The sequence below is a fragment of the Cyprinus carpio genome, unplaced genomic scaffold (assembly GCF_018340385.1).
Source record: "Cyprinus carpio isolate SPL01 unplaced genomic scaffold, ASM1834038v1 S000006660, whole genome shotgun sequence".
Lineage (NCBI taxonomy): Eukaryota > Metazoa > Chordata > Actinopteri > Cypriniformes > Cyprinidae > Cyprinus > Cyprinus carpio.
The window spans coordinates 6,235-26,787 of NW_024879284.1; the positions used below are offsets into that span (position 1 = coordinate 6,235).

A 20,553-nucleotide genomic window follows, 5' to 3' on the forward strand; every position below is an offset into this window, starting at 1 on the left:
GCTGTGACAGATCATATAAACGCCTCAGTTCAAACCGCAGTGTGATCATCCCTTACACTTTACTACTAACTTTGTTAGTTTTAACACGAAATAAACATGAATGAACATCTCATGCAGGGCTCCAGACTGTGACTAAAACGGTCGCATTTGTGACCAAAATTATTGATTTGCGAGTGAAGTTTTTGCCAACTAAAATTTACATGTAATGATTTTAAAATGTGCATCATGTCTTTTTTCCTGATTGTTTTGCGATCACATCATTTATGTTGACATGATAAACTGAGACGTTGCGCATCAAAGTTTTAGTGGAAAAATGCATCATGTCTTTTTTCCTGATTGTTTTGCGATCACATCATTTATGTTGACATGTGCAGGTGACTATTTTCGTTGAACAAACTCAACTAGTAAAGCTGTCAGCTCAGTGGATATTCACAATACCATTAACACTCTTCACGGAATCAAGACTGGGAATCAATAAAAATAGATACAATTGAAACGATACCCAATCCTACTCACTAGTTCTCAGACTAGAATCTCTGGGCAACATTTCAACCTCCACAAAAAGACTTTTTACCATTATCAGTTATTATCAAATAGACAATTAAGCACATTTAGTTTCTTATTTATTTTTATTTTGAGTGAAAATATGACCCAGACATATCCTTCTTCGAGGGATCATTAGATTACACACTGCTCTGAAAGGCCAAACGGTGACTGCATTCATGTGCTTTTGGAAAAGACAGCTTCTGTCAGCATGGTCACTTACTGGGCCATGAAGGTCATGTGTTGAGGCAGCATTAGCGCACATGTAAGGCACAATGAACTCCATCTGCAAACGTCAATGAACCTTCGGTCACAACTCACACATACTTGTGTCACTGTGTGAATGTTCTTATATTATCATAACTTTTGATATCACACACACACATTCAACTATGCATCAGGAGAAAGTCTAACATCACTTCCATGGCAACAGTCTTAGCAACAAGGAGATGGCTTAGCTTTTTACCCATATACTGGTCATAGCTGTTACTAAGAAGGTTGCTATGGAAGAAACACAATGATACTGAATGAGCAATTAAACCCAATGTTTCATGAAGAATTAGTGAAGAGAGACTTTATCCAACAGGTACAATGTTGTGCAAAACCACAAACGTTTTATTAATAGATTTCATATGGAGCAACTTCTATATGCCGAGGCATTAAACACAGAAATAGTCCTCAGGGCAATTTTTTGTTTGAGACAATATTAGCCAAGCTAGTAACACGTGTTTTGCATTATGCCACACTCTCCTTCTTCACTCACAGGAGAGAGAGCGATATAAAACCAAAATATATAGCACTAAATATTTTTTCATTTTTGGTTTTTGGTAGAACCATGTTAAAGTTACAATAAATTGCGGTGGACCAGAAGTGACAAGATCCATATTTTACTTCCTTACTTAAGCACCCATTTTTTGAGTATCTTACTTACTTTTATTACAGTATTTTGAGATGAGTAACTCCTACTTCACTATTCCGAAAACTTTATTATTTAATACTTTGATGTCTGATTTGTGAACAAACTGATTATTTTCAATGAACCTGTTGAACTGGTCACAAATTCAAACACTAATTATTCATTTGTGTGAATCGCGACTGATCCACTTGAAAACTGTTTTTTATTTGAAATCGACCTGAATTCAATGAGCTGTTCAGAATGGCAAAGAACGAGATATTACCAAAAAACACAACACATGGTGTGAATTTTTAGTACTGATTATTGTAAAGAAAATCATATTTAGCATAATGACTGTCATAATATTTGTGAAGTAAATCCTGCTGTAAAGGAGTGAGCTGTTTAAGCCACGTGACCTACACAAATTTGTATTTTAAAATACTACATTATTTCACTTGTTAATTGTTTGGGTAATCAAAATAAAAAGTTGTCTTATTTGCAGATCAATGCATATTAAATGAATGCACTAATTTGTCTTATTAGTGCTGATTAATGACTACTCTGACTACTGCTGGCTAGAAAAAAAACACGAATCAATCTGTACATTTCACCTTTAAATGCTTTACTACATTAAAAAAAATCAAGTACTTGTACTTGTTACTAGTAAAAATAAATCAATTAAATTTGAAATGAGTACTTATACTTTTATGGAGTAATGTTTTATTAGGATGATCTGTCCTTTACTCAGAACTTCATCCACCACTGGATAATAAGGATCCCTTACATCTTCAATTGATCTGAAATACTTATCTTGTAAGTAATGAGTAAATGAGAAAGGTTGCATAAGGCTGAGACATGCAGTACCTTGTGCAGTGATGACGGTGGGATTACACTGATAATACCGATTAGAGAAATGAATTAACACCCGCTCTCTCTCCTGAGTCTCGCCCATTAGTGAGAATGCTTTCAGAAAACATCTGCAACACAAAAACAGCAATATAACATGACCATGAACTTCGTCTTGTTTGTAGCTTGTGTGAAGACTCATCAGGGGTCCAGTAACAGGTCCAGATACAAGACAGAAGACAAAAAGAGCCAATCACAGCAAGCCCCCCATTAACCCTCTGGAGTCTAAGGGTATTTTTGGGCCTGGAGAAGTTTGTCATGCCCTGACATTTGTGCTTTTTTCATTTTCTTATAATATCTAAATGGCTAAAGTCTAAATCTCACTGTAATCATGCACCAACTAGGCTATAATAATCTGTGGGCCGGGGTGGTGGGCAGCATGTATGTACATGAATTGGCTGTTTTTGTGAAACAAAAATGTTTATGCTGGTGGTTTAGTGAAAAACTAAAAAATGTTTAAATCACTTGAAAAAGGCAATAAAACACATACAGAAAATTGGTTCCCAGAATTTTTGAAGAACTGGAGCTTGTAGCCTAGAATTTTTTTTTTTCTAAATGATGTGAAAAATCATCTTGTTACTCACTTACAGAAAACAATATATTGATTTGAATTTTCTAAGGCACTGTTTTTGTATGGTAAAAGTCATATGCGAGTAGGCGTCAACTATCATGAATTCACACCCTGAGAAGAGACAAAGGCCCTGCATAATGAGCTTGCATAAATGAGCCTTCAGTCAGCTGTGTCACTTGAGAGGGATGAGTTACAAGAAAGAATGGTGAAGACAAAATAAATCTATATAATTTTATGTCTTTGTAGTATTTATTTAGAATATATTTAATTATCCCGACCCAAAACCATTAATTTAATATTCACTTGTGATGCAGTTAAGACAGTTTATAAGTAACAATCAAAGCTGACTTTCACAAACTGAATTTTTTTGCATCATTACTCCAGTCACACAATCCTTCAGAAATCCTTTTAACAATCTTATTTTCTACAAAAAAAACATTTATTGTTATTATTATCATTATATTATTATTATTATTATTATTATTATTATGATTATTATTATTATTTAATGTTGAAAGAGCTGAGATTATTTTTTTTTAGGTTTTTTAGGGGGGATAAATTGACATCTAGAACAGCACATGATTGTTACATTGTTACTACGTTACATTTATTGGTAAACATTTATATTATTATTACACATCAAGCTTTTGATGAATGGTTATAGTAGTGTTATATTGTTATTGAAACTTCATATATTTCACTTGATTATCACATTTAGTCAGGAATTATAGTTTGGAAAAAGTCTTTGGAAAAAGTCCTAACTAGTTAAAATGTTTTACACGTTATGTGAAAACTAGTACAAGTATATAAATAATAAAAGAGACTTACTCAGTTTTAGATCTCTGCTGAATAAAGTGCTTCATTCTTTTTTCTGAGGAAATCCAAATCTCAATCCTCAACCAAAATGACATCTTTTTGGGGTGATTTATGTCTTATTCCTCTCATCGCGAAGCAAACAGTCCAAATAATAAATAAAAACTTGAAGAAAACCATCTCGCTGGCGTTGTCTTCTGTTGTGTGGGCGTATCAAAAAAGCCGCGCGCTTCAGTGAACATTTTGAATCTCAAAGCGCGCTCGGCCGCGGGGCGTGGTCGCATTAGAAGATAATTAAGGGAGCCGTGAAAAACGGCACATCGCGTGGTTTTCATATGGATTACTTTATCACAGAATATTTGTTTTCAGCAGCACCTTGTTTAGTTTAAAAAGTAGACATGTTCAGGCTTTCTATAGATATTCTCTCTCATGTCTCTTCGTTGAGTATTCACTGAGTTACAGTTCATTTTATTGACGGATTATTGTATCTGAAGATCAGCGCAGACAAAGGCTGCAGACAGCACTCCTTGTTTGTTTATCTTTATTTTATAAGTGCACAAAGTTTTGTTGTTATTATTGTCTGTATACAAAAAACAGTAGACCCTTTACAGATTTCGATTGATGTATTGCACTTATCTGTACGATCAAAACTGAAAGTTGTAATTAGTTCTTTTCGGGGTTATCAGGAGAAAATACCCCAAACGCGTATACGCGTTAATCGACTCCAGAGTGTTATGATGTGTGTGGGCACACCACAGTATGAAATAAAGACCCAGAACCACGCAAAACTGATGAATGAAAAAGTCTGTGAACACTGGCCAATTATCTGAACTTTGGAAAGAGTGATTCCTGGACTGTGATTAAAAAGGGGCCTTTAAATAAATAACAATAATAAAAACTTAAAAATTATAACTAAATATATTATGTTCTTCAAAAAAGACTTCAAAAATTCAAACATATTGTTATTTTTCAGCATTATTTTGTTGTTTTGTTGTTATTTATTTTGTAATATATCACAATATTTTTATATAATATATATATATATATATATATTATATAATATATATATATATAATATATATATATATATATATATGTGTATATACTATATATATATATATATATATAGTTATATATATATAATATCTATATATATATACACATACATGTCAAAAGTTTGGAAACATTACTATTTTTAATGTTTTGAAAGAAGTTTCTTCTTGCTCATCAAGCCTGGCAGTGTTATTTGATCACAAAATACAGAAAAAAACATTCTGAATTTTCAGCATCATTACTCCAGCCTTCAAGTGTCACATGTAACATCCATCTATCACATGATCATTTAGAAAAATCATTCTAATATGCCTATTTATTATGATTGGTTGGAAAACAGTTCTGCTGTCTCATATATTTGATGAATAAAAGGTTTAAAAAAGACCTGCATTTATTCAAATAAAAAACTTTGATAATGAATCATCATATTAGAATGATTTCTAAAGGCTTCATTTGATAATGATCCTAAAAAAAAATTCGCTTTGCATCCACAGAAATCAATGATAATTGGAAAGTATAATACATTTAAAAACAATTATTTTAAATTGTATAATATATCACAATATTACATTTTTTTTCTGTATTTGTGTGGTCAAATAAATGCAGGCTTGATGAGCAGAAGAAACTTCTTCAAAAAACATTAAAAATAGTAATGTTTCCAAACTTTTGACCCGTACTGTATATAATATAAATGTGGCTCATCTGGTTGTGTTTACTCTTTAACTCTGGTATTAAATAATATTTTTTTCTTGCAACAATGCCACTCATGTATTATACATAACCTTACTTTTTGTTCTCTCTTGGCTTAAAAAATAAATCTGATTCTGATGAAGTTTTGTTTTTTAATTATTTATTCATAAAAAAAAAATATATATATAAAAAATATATATATATATATAGATATAGATATAGATGGATATATATAGATAGATAGATAGATAGATAGATAGATAGATAGATAGATACATTAGATAGATAGATAGATAGATAGATAGATGGTTGGTTTCTTTATTCAGAAAAAATATATACAAAATATTTTCTGTGTTTATTTCTTTATATATAATTTATTTTTTTTTATATATATGTCTTGATTTGTCTTTATTTAGGTTTTTTTTGATGATTGATTATTTCATCAGATATTAGTTATAGGCTGTAAACATACGAATTAATTATTTCATCAGATATTAGTTATAGGCTGTAAACATACAACCAGATGAGCCACATTGAATGACAAACACTTCACATGAGATGTACCTGAGTGATTGGTCCAATGTCATGTCCGTAAACTCAAAGAATTTGAGGTACTCTTCTGCAACCATCTTACTGAAGTCATTACTGTGAACACAAACAGAAAATAAATATTACATTATAACAGGGATAAAAAAAAATAAATATGACCTTCACATTTGCAACAGTTCCACAAAACATGACCTCATACAGTTTCTGGTATCTGAATCACATTTGATAAGATCCTGTGTTTACTATAATCACATAACACATCATTTTATACTCACTGTATGTGTGAAATATCCGAGTGACATAAGTGTGACAGTAATGAGGTTTGATGAATTTTAGTAGTTTTTGATGAACAACCCTGAAAAGACATGAATCTACCGTGACATTGAACATCCATTTAAAGACATTATTCTATTGTGTGCATACGTTGTAATATAGAGGTATGCATTAGTTGAGACATATCATTATAAAGATGCATTCTCAGAAAGACATGTGAATGAGTTTGTGGCGGTGATTTTGACGACGATGTAAGATTTTATATTATAGTTATTATTGAGTATTTAAATTTGAAAAAAAAAAATATATGTGCCGAACAAAAAAAACAGAACGTTACTACAAACTGCTCTACTACGCAAGCTATCATGAGTGCGGTTGCCAGATATCAAGAGTTCAAATCCCCAAATCAGAGCTTCGCTGTTACATAGATGCACGTTCTTCCTGGTGTTTTGCAATCTGGCAACCATGCGCACGCACTCACTCCACATTGCGGAAGCGCAGCAGCAGATGATCTGAAAACCAAACAAGCTGGAGTTTAGCGATCTACATGAAAGCATCATTCAGCCGGTCAGTGTTCTGTCATGAGATCTCGACTGTATTGTTTGCGATTGTGGTTGCTGTATAAATGCAATGTATAAATGCAAAACTCAATCGCTGTTGCGTGAATAGAGAAACATAGGCTATGGCAATGTAAAATTACTATTAGAAATGTCACTGTTATAATATTTTCATTTGTTTTTCATTTTATTTTTTCATAATATAGACAGAGAGTGTATAAGTCTTTGGTATTCATTTATAGAAATACCTATGTGCTTCAGCAACTAGCTCCCCATCTGAGAGGGTTTTTAGTGCCAGTGGGAACAGTTTTTTGCCACAGAGCTTCTCATAAACCATACACAGTAGTCAGACTTGTGTTCTTAGCTAAAAACTTGTATAAAAAAAAAAATTCCCTTATCCAGTTTTAATTTTTTAGTTTATTTTATTTGTGTAAGTTGCACAGTGTAAATTGTGAATTGCATGCACTAAAAAAGTTGACGGAATGCATCTTGCACTTACTTGAGTTACATATACATGTGTTCATTTAATAAAAAACAGTAAGTGATCACTTGGTCTAGAGTTTTTTTTTTATATATAATTTAAATGCAAATGCAAACATATCAAGATATATATCGAATATCGTAAAAAATTTTGACAACACGAGATAGATTTTATATATATATATATATATATATATATATATATATATATATTATATATATATATATATATATATACAAGAGCTGGGTAGTAACGGATTACATGTAATCTGGATTACGTAATCAGATTCCAAAACTCAAGTACTTGTAATTAGAGTAAACTACTTTTTAAAATACTCGTAATCAGACTACAGTTACTTTTTTATGGATTACATGATTACATTTTATTTACACAGTGGTAATAAGTTGTTCACAATTCACTGATTCTCCTAAATTTCCTTTTTTTAAACGTTTATATTTTTTCCTATTAAACCTGAGTTTAATATTCTTTAATATTCATTTTTGTAATATTGTTTGTCTTTTCCTCATTGTTACTATGCGCTTAAAATGTTTTGAGATGGGTAGAGAAATTTCATTGCTGTGTGAATTTAGTCTTTTTCAAAGGTTCATGTTTGAATGTAGCTATTTTTTTAAAATGTTTTTCATTGATACATTCATATACACTTCTAGTGTTTTATTAGATTAAATATTTGACCTGGCAGTGATATTGCTGTGAATTTCATGTTTTTCAGTATTGGTTTATGTAATGTAGCTGTTTTCTAAATTTACTTAATTACAAGTAAATATCCTTTAAAATCATTAGATGTGATTTTGTTTTATTCAGTGTTACTAGCAAACACTAACAGCAAGGTACATTAGTGTTAGTATTTTTTAAGTATTAACTGTCCATACATTGCACTTGAAAAATAAGCTATTGTGGCTCTTGTTGGTGAATTAAATATATTTTGTGGAATATATTTTTTCTTTGTCAAAATAGTACAAGATTAGACTAATTCAATATATGTTATATCAAATAAGGGTTAGCACAAATGTAATCTAAAATGTAATCCAAAAGTAATCAGATTACGTTACCAAAAATGTGTAATCTAAGAGATTATATTACTGACTACAATTTTGTCATGTAATCTGTAATCAGTAACTGATTACAATTCATAAGTATCTACCCAGCTCTGTATATATATATATATATATAGCCCAGCCCTAGTTTTAATATAGGACTGAAACTTGACATTCAGAGTTCTCACACCTTTTGACCAATGAATTTAAAAATAGAGATCTATCACTGAAATTAATAGATTCACTCATAATGCTTAGTGTATAAATGACTTTAATGGGGGAGGAGGATGGGCACAGACAGTTTGAAATATATACAGTATTTATGAAACATATATATTTATATGCACAGTTTGACAATTTAAAAAGGAAAGCCTGGACTTTGTATTTGTGCTGTGCTGTAATCCCTCTTGTTGTAATGACTTACCATTTCTCTGTTTAAACACTGTAACTTTTAATTTACTTTCAAGTGCAATTTTTTTTTATATACAGAATAATTACGCAACGATATAACTGCAAGAGAAAGTACTGAACATTTTTTTTTTATTCCTCCCATTTCGTAGGCTATTTTATTCCCTTTTGGGGTTCCGTAGTACACCTCATTTCCGTTCTGAACACGGAGTTAGGATGTGGCGGATTGTGAGGGGTATTGGGGGGGGGGTCACAATGCATCGTGATGTCTGTCAGCCATCGGCAATGGATGATGGCATCGTCTATCAGCCCAACCCTACTGTGGACAGTAGCCAGGTTTCAACTGCAGATCTGTGTAAAGCTTTTGCGATATTTTATGCCTATAAAAAACCTATTGGCAATTGACAGTGTTTCCATTAACCAATATTATGTGACTAAACAATAAGTCATGACATATGTTTGAAGGTTTACGTAAATTGCAGCCACCACACTAACCATTATTTTTAATCGAAGGAGATGTATGCGTGTATCTGAAGTAGCGCTGCCCCATGAATCGTTCTGTACTGATACTCGTACCGGCACACCCCTACTTCTGGGACACTTCTAAAAAGTGCCACGGTGTGGCTGATATAAACACAAGCATTGTCTAGAGTGGCCGTATCGGAGCCGTAATGCACCACAGACGTGTACAATGTAAATAAGGGGTTACCCAAGCATTAATGGCAAGGAAAGCCCTTTATACTTGAGAACGGCCATGTATGTGGTGTTTCTTGGAGGATATAGAACATTAAAAATGAGCATGTGAGATTTACATACGCCAGGTGACCTGTAAATGTGAAAAAAATTTCCATTGCAATTTTGCGATATATTCCTTTTTTCGAATTGCCTGAAAAACCACCTCATATGAACTTAAAAACTTTTTTGCAATATATGAGAGTTTGCAAAATTGACTTTCAATTCACAATTTCAATTTGCACAACTTGAAGGGTAATGGAAACATGGCCGGTTGTTGTGTTCAGTGATGGTGTTAGTGAGACGGGGTGGGTTGAGAGCTGTGGGGGTGGTGCTACAGAGCACACTGGAGTAATGATGCTCTCCTCTGGAGTACTGCGTCTGGCACTGAAAGTGCTTATGAATATGGATGAGAGCCTATATGTTCAAATCTTTATTTACAGTGTGTGTGAGAATGTGAGGATTGAACTTGAAGGCTGGGGGTGGTTCTTTAAGGGGCTGAGTGTGTTGAACTGCTCTAGTGCAGTCAATGACCTAAGGTCACGCACAGATCTGACTGGTTCTGACGGAGGCAAAGAAACATTATCTAAGAAATAACTGTGAGCACAGTTGACCACAGTAATCTAGAAGACTGACCTGTTGTTTTAGATGCTTGTATACAGACAATGCAATGTATGAATGGCATTAGCAACAGCTTGTAGTAACAAGATCTTTGGTATGAAAACAGGCTATGCTGATCTAATAATACTTTAGGAAGTGCTGATGGAGCATTTTGAAAGTTAGGAAAGTGTAAGATTTATTTTGGGGGTGTGAACAGAGCTGTGTCATTTTAAGGTCAAGTGGAAATACAAGTCAACAGGGACCAGCAACTGTGTGGTTATCCACGTTCTTCAAAATACATTCTTTTGTGTTCAGCAGAAGAAAGAATTTCATGAAGGTTTGGAACATCTTGAGGGTAAGTAAATGATGACAATTTTCCTTTTTGGGTATTTGTCTGTAAACCCCAAGTGAGCAAATCAGAGGCAACTGTGGCAAGGAACGAAAAACTCCAGGGGACTGAAGTATAAAATGAATGCTAAAAAAAATAAAAAGAAATAAAGAAATAAAAATAATTGCCACTGAAACATGCATAAAAGCATTTTATGTGTAAACACTGGAATTTATTCAAAATAATTCTGGCATAAATATGTGGACTGTGCAGACACACTCTTTTATTGGCGTTAGCAAACAGACGACTGGCCAAGTACTGAAGTACACAGAATGACTTTAAACTTTTTCACATATTTTGATTAAATGTGCCACTCTTAAAAATGGAGTTAGGCACTCATATTACATAAAGTTTTAAAATTAAATGAATTCAAACTTTTAAAAAAAACACTGGAATTTGATTTTATCTAGAAATGATTTCTGTGAATTTTCATCTAACACAATATAGATTTTTTCATTGAAACTAACAAACCAGAAACCATTTCAGCTTCTCTTTTATGGAAAACATTTAAAGCCTTCATTCATGGCAGGATCATTTCCTATAGTGCCCATCTAGTTAAGACAAGGACATCACAGCAGCAAGAGCTTATCCGCTCAATTTTAGAGGTGGACAGTCAGTATTCTCGCACACCCAGCCCGAACTTTAAGGGATACTCCACCCCAAAATTAAAATTTTGTCATTAATCACTTACCCCCATGTTGTTCCAAACCCGTAAAAGCGTTGTTCGTCTTCAGAACACAATTTAAGATATTTTGGATGAAAACCGGGAGGCTTGTGGCTGTCCCATAGACTGCCAAGTAAATAACAGTTGTGAAGGTACAGAAGAGTAGGAAAGACATCGTCAGAATAGTCCTTCTGCCATCAGTTGTTCAATCTGAATTTTATGAAGTGATGAGAATACTTTTTGTACACAAAGAAAATAAAAATAATGACTTTATTCAACAATTTGTCTTCTCTGTGTCTCTCCGCATCACCGTAGCGCTATTTTGGAGAACATCCGCAATACGCTCTTCTGTGTCAGCCGCGACACAAGGATGCGCCTTTTTCATTTAAATCAAAGTGTAAAAACACTTAGAAAACGTATCCTTGTGACATATTCTGTGTGGCTGACACAGAATAGCGTAAACAGTTTGCGTTCAGCAGATATTCCCAGATGTCCTTTACTCCGGTGCCGGGACACCACGGACCCTGGGTGCACCCGCAGCGGAAGACGCGAGCCACCTCCTATAACTTTTATTAGGGTAAAAAACTGGATGACATGATGATGTTTACTATTTTTACACACCAAGTTCTAAAAATTATTTTTTAGCCAATTTAGTTGTTATTCTTGGCTTGGCTTAAATATGTACACAGTTTGGATTAAATTAAAGTATAATCAATTTTTTTAATTAGCATGTTTTTGTGTTTTGCTTTGGAACCGAAATTGGTACTGAGAACCGTAGATTTTCAATGGTATTGGTACCGAATACTGAAATTTTGGTACCGTGACAACACTAGCATGCTGAATTGTGCTCTAGATGGCAGAAATCTTGTTCAGAGTGCAAAGAAAACATCCTCACCTGAATAATGATAAATATATGGTGTGTGCGTGACTAAGAAGATGGCTTAGCACAATAGACAATGACAGACACTGCCGGACATATTCAGTGGTTAAACTGAAACTAAACATTAGTCAGTTTCTGCTGTGGATTTTTCAGATAATTCAGAGAAAATTGTAAAGTAATACACAACCATAATGTGGTGAACAAACCCCAAACTACCTGTTAGCCAATCAGACTCAAAGTATCTACACTGCCATTCAACAGATTTAGATATAGTGTTTTTTAATGCAGTCTCTTATGTCCATCAAGGCTGTATTTATTTGATCAAAAATACAGAAACAACTGTAATATTGTGAAATTTTATTGCAATTTCTAATATTGGATTCCTATTTTAATATACTTTAAAATATAATTTATTTCTGTGATGTTATTTGATCAAAAAAGCACATCATACTCGTCAGTCGTCAGTGTCACATGATCCTTTAGAAATCACTCTAACAGTTGTGCTGCTTAATATTTTTTTGTTTTGTTTTTGGAAACTGTGATAGTTTTTTTTTTTTTTTTTAGGATTCTTTGATGAATAAACAGTTTAAATTTTTTTTTTTTTTCAAAACATAAATATTTTCTAACAGTATAAGTCTTTACTATCACTTCTTGTCCGTTTAACACATCCTTGCTGAATAAAATACAATTCTTTAAAAAAAAAAGAGAAAAAATTAATAGAAAATTTATTTTTGAATAGTTTTGTGTAGTAAACACAGATTCCTGAAAAAAATATCACAGATCCCAAAAAATATTAAGCAGCACAACTGTTTCACACTGATAATAAATCAGCATATTAGAAATGATTTCTGAAGAAATCATGTGACACTGACGACTGGAGACAAATGATGCTGGAAAACTCAGCGCTGCGTCACAGAAATAAATTATATTTTAAAGTATATTGAAATAGAAAACTTATTTTAAATTGCAATAATTTTTCACAAAATATATATTTTTTTCTGTATTTTTGTTTTTGATCTAATAGATGTGTCATTGAGGTAAATAAGAAACTTCTTTTAAAAAAAGAAAAAAAACCAAAAACATTAAAAATCGTACTGATCCCAAAATTTTTAACGGCAATGTATATGTATATTTGCACAATGTTTTTCTTCAAGTTCTAGTTAGAGTCAAATATTTACATATTCCTCTGGTTGTGTGTATGAAGACAGCATAGAGAAGAAAAACACAGAACTAAACTTATGGCTGAAGGCACTCACTTCTTTCCCAGATGTTTGGCGACATCCGAGCGCTGGAAGCCCTCCAGGTGGAAGAGCCGTCTGGCCAGACGTCGGGCAGCTTCCTGGTCTCTTTGGCTGCCGTTGTGGAGAACATCTGTGTCCTTAAGACACTCCACACCATCCATGTCTGAGTCCCAGTCCTTCAGCCCTGCATCGCTGCTGCACAACACACAAACACACATAAGACAGTTAATTATAGTAGGTGGCTCCCACATCCAAAAAACCCGACTAGTCACTTAGATTAAGTAGACGCTTTTTTATTTTTTATTTATTTGATACTATGCTGTTAGCTGTCAGTGGCAAACACCCTAAAACCCTCTCTGAAAAGGCTCTGTACTTTTGCGGCGTCAGCAATGGAAATGTAACGGCCACGACTTTATCACTCCTAACTGTGATGTATTTCCAACGTGAATTGCTTTTCATATGTCAGCAGAGAATGTGAATATTACACTCATTCATTTGCCTAACGATACGCTGACTAACAAGTAATATTATTAGACACTGATACACATTCATCCCATGTACCCGTGTATAAACCCGGACCAGAGCTGGGTAGGTTTCTTCTTACAAATTGTAATTCGTTACTGATTTCAGAATTATTAGACAGAACGTGTAGTTATTAACGTAAATCCATACATTGCACATTTTTAGTTAACTATAAAACGACTACATTTTGAATAACTTTTAGATTCCTTTAGACCTAAGCCTTATTATCCCCTTGAAAACAAAAAATAGGATAATCTTGCAACCATATTGATATAAAAGATATTGTCAGAGTCAGAAAATATATTCCATTCATTGTAACTAACATATGACACTGCAATAAACATGTAGGTAATTATATTACGTCAAGGTTTCCCAAACTGGGGGTCGTAAAAGTACTGATGTTGTGAGTTTAATGAAAACGCTAATCATTAATGGGTAAATCCTAAAAAACATGTAAAATGAAAATAAATAACATAACTTGAAATTAACACTTCCTAAAATGGGTATTCTTTTATTTGTTTACCACCAATGTTCCAGGCCACTGAGGAAACATGCTAATCTGATAGGTCTACTTAATTTGTAAAATATTTATTTTAAAAATCTCAGGGGTGACGTTCAAGTACATGGGTCAAAGACGTTAAGATTGTCCGCATCAGAAGAAAAACGTACAAACAGTGATTTTTGTGTCCATAGAAAGCTCATTAAATGTAAGTAAATGTCTACTTTTACGGTTTCACAATAAGTTTTTGGAGAATAAACTGTCAAAATTGTTGGTTGAAATAATGTTACCATTGTCATTCAGTGTACACAATCGTTTATGCGCGAAAAAATTCAAGAACAAACATGCTTATTGCTGACGTGTACCTATTAAATATCAAAGCAAATAATGCGCAGCATACTAAATTTTATTGTGTTTTTTTTAAATTAGTAAAAAATTCTTACTGACAAATGGGCAAACCTAGGATAGTGGCACATGTTAAAAATGTAAAATTACAACTCATTAGTATTTGAGGTGAAAGTAATTAGCTCCTTTTAATATGTCATAAATTGATTTTGTTGTAAATATAGCCTGACAAGATTGTGTACACGAATGACATTTTACTGGGTGGTCTTCTGTAAATCAGGGGAAAATGTATGATGATATTTACTTTTTTGCTCAGAAAAACAAAACAAAATTGCAATTACAATAAAACAGAAAACTTTTTGCATTTTTGGGGGGGAAAACTACAACAGTTTTAAAAGCATGTATTACACTTTTTTTTATGCTTAAACACTTTTTCGTCTTTGACCCATATATATCAGGCGAAAGAGGTTCAGCTGACAAAAAAAAATGTAAAAAAAAGTTTTGGAACCCCTGCATTACAGTAAATAAGAAATAATGTGCATTTTAATGTGTTTGAAAGACAAAAGCCTTCCAAAGACATTGTAATAGATGGTTAACCTACTTAACCGAGTGCTAATTCAAATGAAAATTAACGTGTTCATCAGTAGTTGATACAATGTTGAAACCATAAGTGGTCAGATGCTGTGTAGCCACGACTAGTGACTTTGTGTGAATGTCCACAAAACTGGAAGATTTTCTGAGTATATAAGTGGTCGCTATTTATAACAGAATATTTTAAAAGATGAAAAGGAGGAATTAGGGAGAATAAGCAATAAATTACCAAACTAATTTAATGCTATTGTGTGAATAATATGTAAATCATGTATTGTAGAGTCCGATTACGAGCATTTTAAAATGTAATGTAATCTAATTACCAAGGCACTTTAGTTTTGGAATCTGATTACAGTGATTCAGATTACATGTAATCAGTCACTACCCAGCTCTGTTAAGTGACCTTTGAGGAACGTCTGATATCTTCGGCTGAAAGCAGTAATGTGTCCAGTGTCCCCCCCCCCAGAGAGCACCCTGCCCACACCGTCAGGTGCACTTCACAGGAGAGAAACTAAAACTCAAAAGCCCAATCAAACAGGACAACATTACAGACGGACCAGCGTCACCACAAGGCTTCTGCCAAAAAGCGATAACCAAAGTGACAGCCAAACAACCAAACTACATCAGAATACAAAGGTAGCGCTCATCACCCGGGCGGTCTCCCACATCAATGACATCATCCAATGACATCCTCTCCGAGTCCAATCTGTGTTATTCTGGTTCTGGCAACAATTCAAGCAGCGGTTTAGCCTATGAAGGACAAAACAGACTAATGCTAGCTGTGTCATGAAGGACTGGATCTGAAGGGTTTACGACTCTGTCCTTAGAACTTCATCTGAGATCTGAACAGAGACGTGACACTGAGATGCAATGATTAAATAAGACAACTGAATTTCTTCTCTGTACAGGGACAGCATGAATGACCATGAAAACCAATTCAACAGCATTGCTCACTGAGGCTGGTTTCTGAAGGTGAGGAGTATTTGGTTTTATTTATTCAACTCTCATTTGTACTGCATTAGTACAGTCCAGCACACACAGTTTTAACAGTGGCCATCTGTTGAGCGCCGATCCTCAATGACAACAAACACCCAAGTCTCATTTTAGGAAGCGAAGAGACGGTACATCATATATTGTAGAAAATAAAAATGGGTCAGAGTGTCACCTGGCAAGGGGTGATCAGTCATGCAACCAGTTCATTTAGTCTCCTTTACTTGGACTGGACAGTTGGCAGCCATTTTTTCTTCAATATCGAATATCAATATCCTGGTTTTCTCTTTCGATAGTTAGGTTAGAAAAAATTCCACCACAGTTAAGGCCACTCCACCTGAGAAGTCACGCCGAAAAGTCAGAGAAAAATAAGTAAACAAAAAAAAAAAAAAAATGATATATATATATATATATATATTATATGACTATATATATATAGATATATGATATATATATATATATAATAATATATATATATATCTATATATATAAAATAATCAATTTTTGTATTTTATGATGTATTAATTGCTGTATTTTTTGTTTTTCGTCATTGATGTGATTTTGTACTGTTTGATATTTTTTGTTTATCTGTTTAGGACCCTATGAAATCTTTTTATCAAAAGCTGTCTAATTAACTGAAAATCATGAAACTGTACGCAATTATCAACAATTACATTTTAAGGCCCTATGAAATGTTTTTTTTTTTTTAATTAAATTCAGATTTATTCATTTACCTAATTTTTAACCAAATCACTGTGGTTTCCATTTGTGTTTTCCAAAAATATCTCTAATTAACTGATTATATATTACATATAATATATATATATTATATATATATATATATATATATATATAATCAGTTTATTAGGGATAGATATCCTCATACATATATTTATTTTACAGTTTTCATTTTATTTTTATTTTTTATTCTGTTTAAATATTATACAGTTTTTCTGCTGAAAATAATGTTTCTGTTAGAAAGAATATTTTTGGTGTGGTAAATAGTCTCTTAAATAGATATTTTTCGATGATAATTTTATTAGTGCAGTAGACGGAAGATAGTACTATCATTACATTAAGTATATTTCTGTCACACATTTCGTTCAAGCCTGGTGTAGAAACCAACACATTGTATTTCGATGGGTTGCTGTGAAGACATTTTAAGTTTCTTGTTACTTTTTGAATGTAAACACTGGTCTAAATTACGACTGCACAGGATAGCAAAAACTGACGAGACAGAATTAGACGAAAAATAGGAATAATTAGAACTATTTGAATTATAAATTTTTGAATTATTGAAAATAATGGGCATATCAAGAACGATGGCTGTACGTTTACAATAATTTTTCAGAAAATGAGAAAAAAACTAGCACTTAGAGAATGACGACAGAAAATCTTACAAGACATCCTGCTTTTGCCTGTTCATTTATGTCTAAGAGCGTGTCAGTCTATTAATACAAAAATGAATGAAAGGACCTTTAGGATTATATTCTAGAAAAACAAATTATACATGGTGCTAAACTAAGAGAAGATTTTGCACAGCGCACCACCACTCAAATGTGACAAATAACTGACGTGAACCCTTTGCACTTTGAGAGACAAACCTAATTCACACAGAAGACTGTTGCTTCCAGAACATTACAGCATTTTTACCATTTAGACAACAAGTGTGACCTGTTGAGAAATAATGGTGATTTGAAATTACCATTTTGAGGAGTGAAGCTGAAGCCTTGTAGATTACTTATTTGAACACACTTGCAAAGGTCAGGACTGAAGTAGTGTATTTCTTCAATATGCAATACATATGCCTAATACTGTCCTTCAGCAACACATTAATTATGTTCAAAATCATCATATAAGTACAAGGGAAATATACAGTCTAAAATGCTGTTAAAAAAAAAAAAACAATGATTACAGCCTTCAAGTTTTTTCTCAGTCAAGTAACACTCAGGTTTCCGATGTCATTTTTCGAGTGGAACCCAACTTTTACCAACAATAAAGCAGAGATACAGTAAAACAGAGAGTGGCCTTTACTCGCCTTTAGTATAGTGCTGTTGTTTAATAATATTCCTGTACTACCTAATCTACGCCCACCTCTTCACATTTACAACCCTATTGTGTTCACGCTAATACTATTAGACAATAATAATCTAATAAGCAATATTTATATTTCAAAAAGTTGTGCACCACGCTGTAACAGAGCCGTTTAAAATCTATTATTTACCATTTTTGGAAAGTGACAAAATGACTGTGAACAATGCTTTTTATTAGTGCTGTCAGTTGAATTAAAACTTAATATTTTATTGAGTTTACATAACAGTTTAGGCATAACGGGGCAGCCTAACAAAATTATGGAACATAAAAGAAGATCATTTGAGCAAACAATCTCAGTATTTTTGTTTCATGCAATGAAAGTCTAATGATAACCAAAACAGCTTAGTTACAGTCTTCAAAACACCTTCTATTATGTTGTGCAAAAGAAGGTCATACAGATTTGAACGGACATGAGAGTAATTTATGACAGAAATTTTGGGTGAACTATCCCTTTATTTTAATTTTATTTTTTTAAATGAAATAATAAGATATAAGAAACTAAAACTGCCAGCAGGTGGCAGTAAATGTCTTATATGAGTCTGTCATTCATTTGATTCGTTTTTCAAAAACATGGATTCATTCAGAAACTTAACACCGCTGTGTGTTGCTTCAGGAGACATGCAAACAATTCTGCTGTGACCTTAAAGTTAATCATTTTCTCAGCAAAACTGAGCAAAAGCAGACAATACTGTATCTGAAATAGAACAGCATTAACTTCTTAGTTACTGAACTGTTTGTATAAAATCAAATTTTGGCACTTGGGGGACAAACAGCACTCGTGTGAGATACTGCTTTCGCTGCTCGTTTGATATCATCATATAGAGACAAAAACTCCATACAGAGGGCATTTTTTGTCCCATTATCTTGATTTTAAGGCAATAGCTGCATTTATGAGGTTGTTTTCCTCATCATATTGTCAACAGTCAACTGTAATGTAATGTGAGGTACAGGTCGGGGGCGGGACCAGTGTGTTAACTGTGATTAAAATATTTTAATCACGGGGTTATACACGCTAATCTGACAGAGCCCTACTTAATTATTATAACATTGGGGTTGTATAAAAAACTCATTTAAAGCATTATTATTGTCTCATTTGTCGTTATTGGAAACACTGGCAACTACTGAACACTACTAGAGGGTTCAGCATCACAACCAAAACTGGAAAACCCTTCCAAAAATATAATAGGATTATAAATTCATACAAGCACCAAACTTCACTTCTCTCTAATTATTAGAATCTATGATTTGTTTTGCCCTCTTTAGCATTTAGTTTTAAGGAAGTGCAAATTACTCATCATTAATTACTGATAAATCAGTTTGCGGAGAGACATTCTGACCACTGCAGGGTAAACGATTATTGTATTGTGAGAATATATTAATGTTAAGCTTTTAAATTAGGTTAAGGTTTTATTGTTATTGTATTGTGAGAATATATTAATGTTAAGCTTTTAAATTTACCACAGATATTATAATCATACTTTAGTCATCACACTTACTCAAATATGAATCTGCATCTGAATGTGTAAAAATAAAGTACAATGGACAACAATACAGCCTCCAGATTGGCCTTGATGTCATTGGGTGGAGCTTAAATGTTGTTTGTAGTTCTTAATTATTTTTAAATTTTTATGGATTCACAGCATAAACACATTGTGTTCAGCGACTAATCACTGCAACCTGAACTTGTATTACAATACAGTCAGGTAATACTTTTGTCTACCTTGGTGCGGTTTCTTTTTCATGGTTTTTGAGTACGGAAAAAACGTTTTACTAATTCATTCACTGACAAAATTTGTGTTGATTGCTTTATAAAACCAGATGCAGATACATTTGTGCCTAAAATTACTCTTTAGAGTTGGCCTCTGACTTGAACACAAAAGATATTGGAAGTGTTTTCCCCTTATGTTTTGAAAAGCCTATCTAGCTGAAAGGCCTATTTATTTTCCTAACCTAATTATCCATGATTACAAAAGTTAATTGCATCTTATTAATCTGCATTAAGCATTGTTATTGTTGTTTTTCCCTTCCTGTCAATGACCCTCTCAGACGTTTGCACTGGGATCATTTCAAAGAATAGGGTAACTCAGTTTGGGGGGGGGAGAAAAAAAGATTGATAATTGCAGACTTCTGTTAAAGGAATAGATCACCCCAAAATAAAATATAATAAGTAAAATAATACAGCCAAGTATAGTGAACCACACTCAGAATTCGTG

At 33.1% G+C, this 20,553-nt stretch overlaps 1 protein-coding gene across 1 annotated transcript in view; it reads right to left on the reverse strand.

Moving 5' to 3' along the window:
- Positions 1 to 765: 765 nt before the first annotated feature.
- The window catches only part of LOC109066154 (PH and SEC7 domain-containing protein 1-like), a 32,884-nt gene continuing 13,096 nt past the window's right edge, over positions 766 to 20,553 (reverse strand). Inside the window, exons 2-5 of the mRNA XM_042755307.1 lie at positions 13,315 to 13,494; positions 6,036 to 6,116; positions 2,303 to 2,415; positions 766 to 829 (exon numbers count right to left, since the gene is read on the reverse strand). Of these exons, the coding sequence (XP_042611241.1) occupies positions 798 to 829; positions 2,303 to 2,415; positions 6,036 to 6,116; positions 13,315 to 13,494 (406 nt within the window). The 3' untranslated portion in view covers positions 766 to 797. The remainder of the gene's footprint in view (positions 830 to 2,302; positions 2,416 to 6,035; positions 6,117 to 13,314; positions 13,495 to 20,553) is intronic.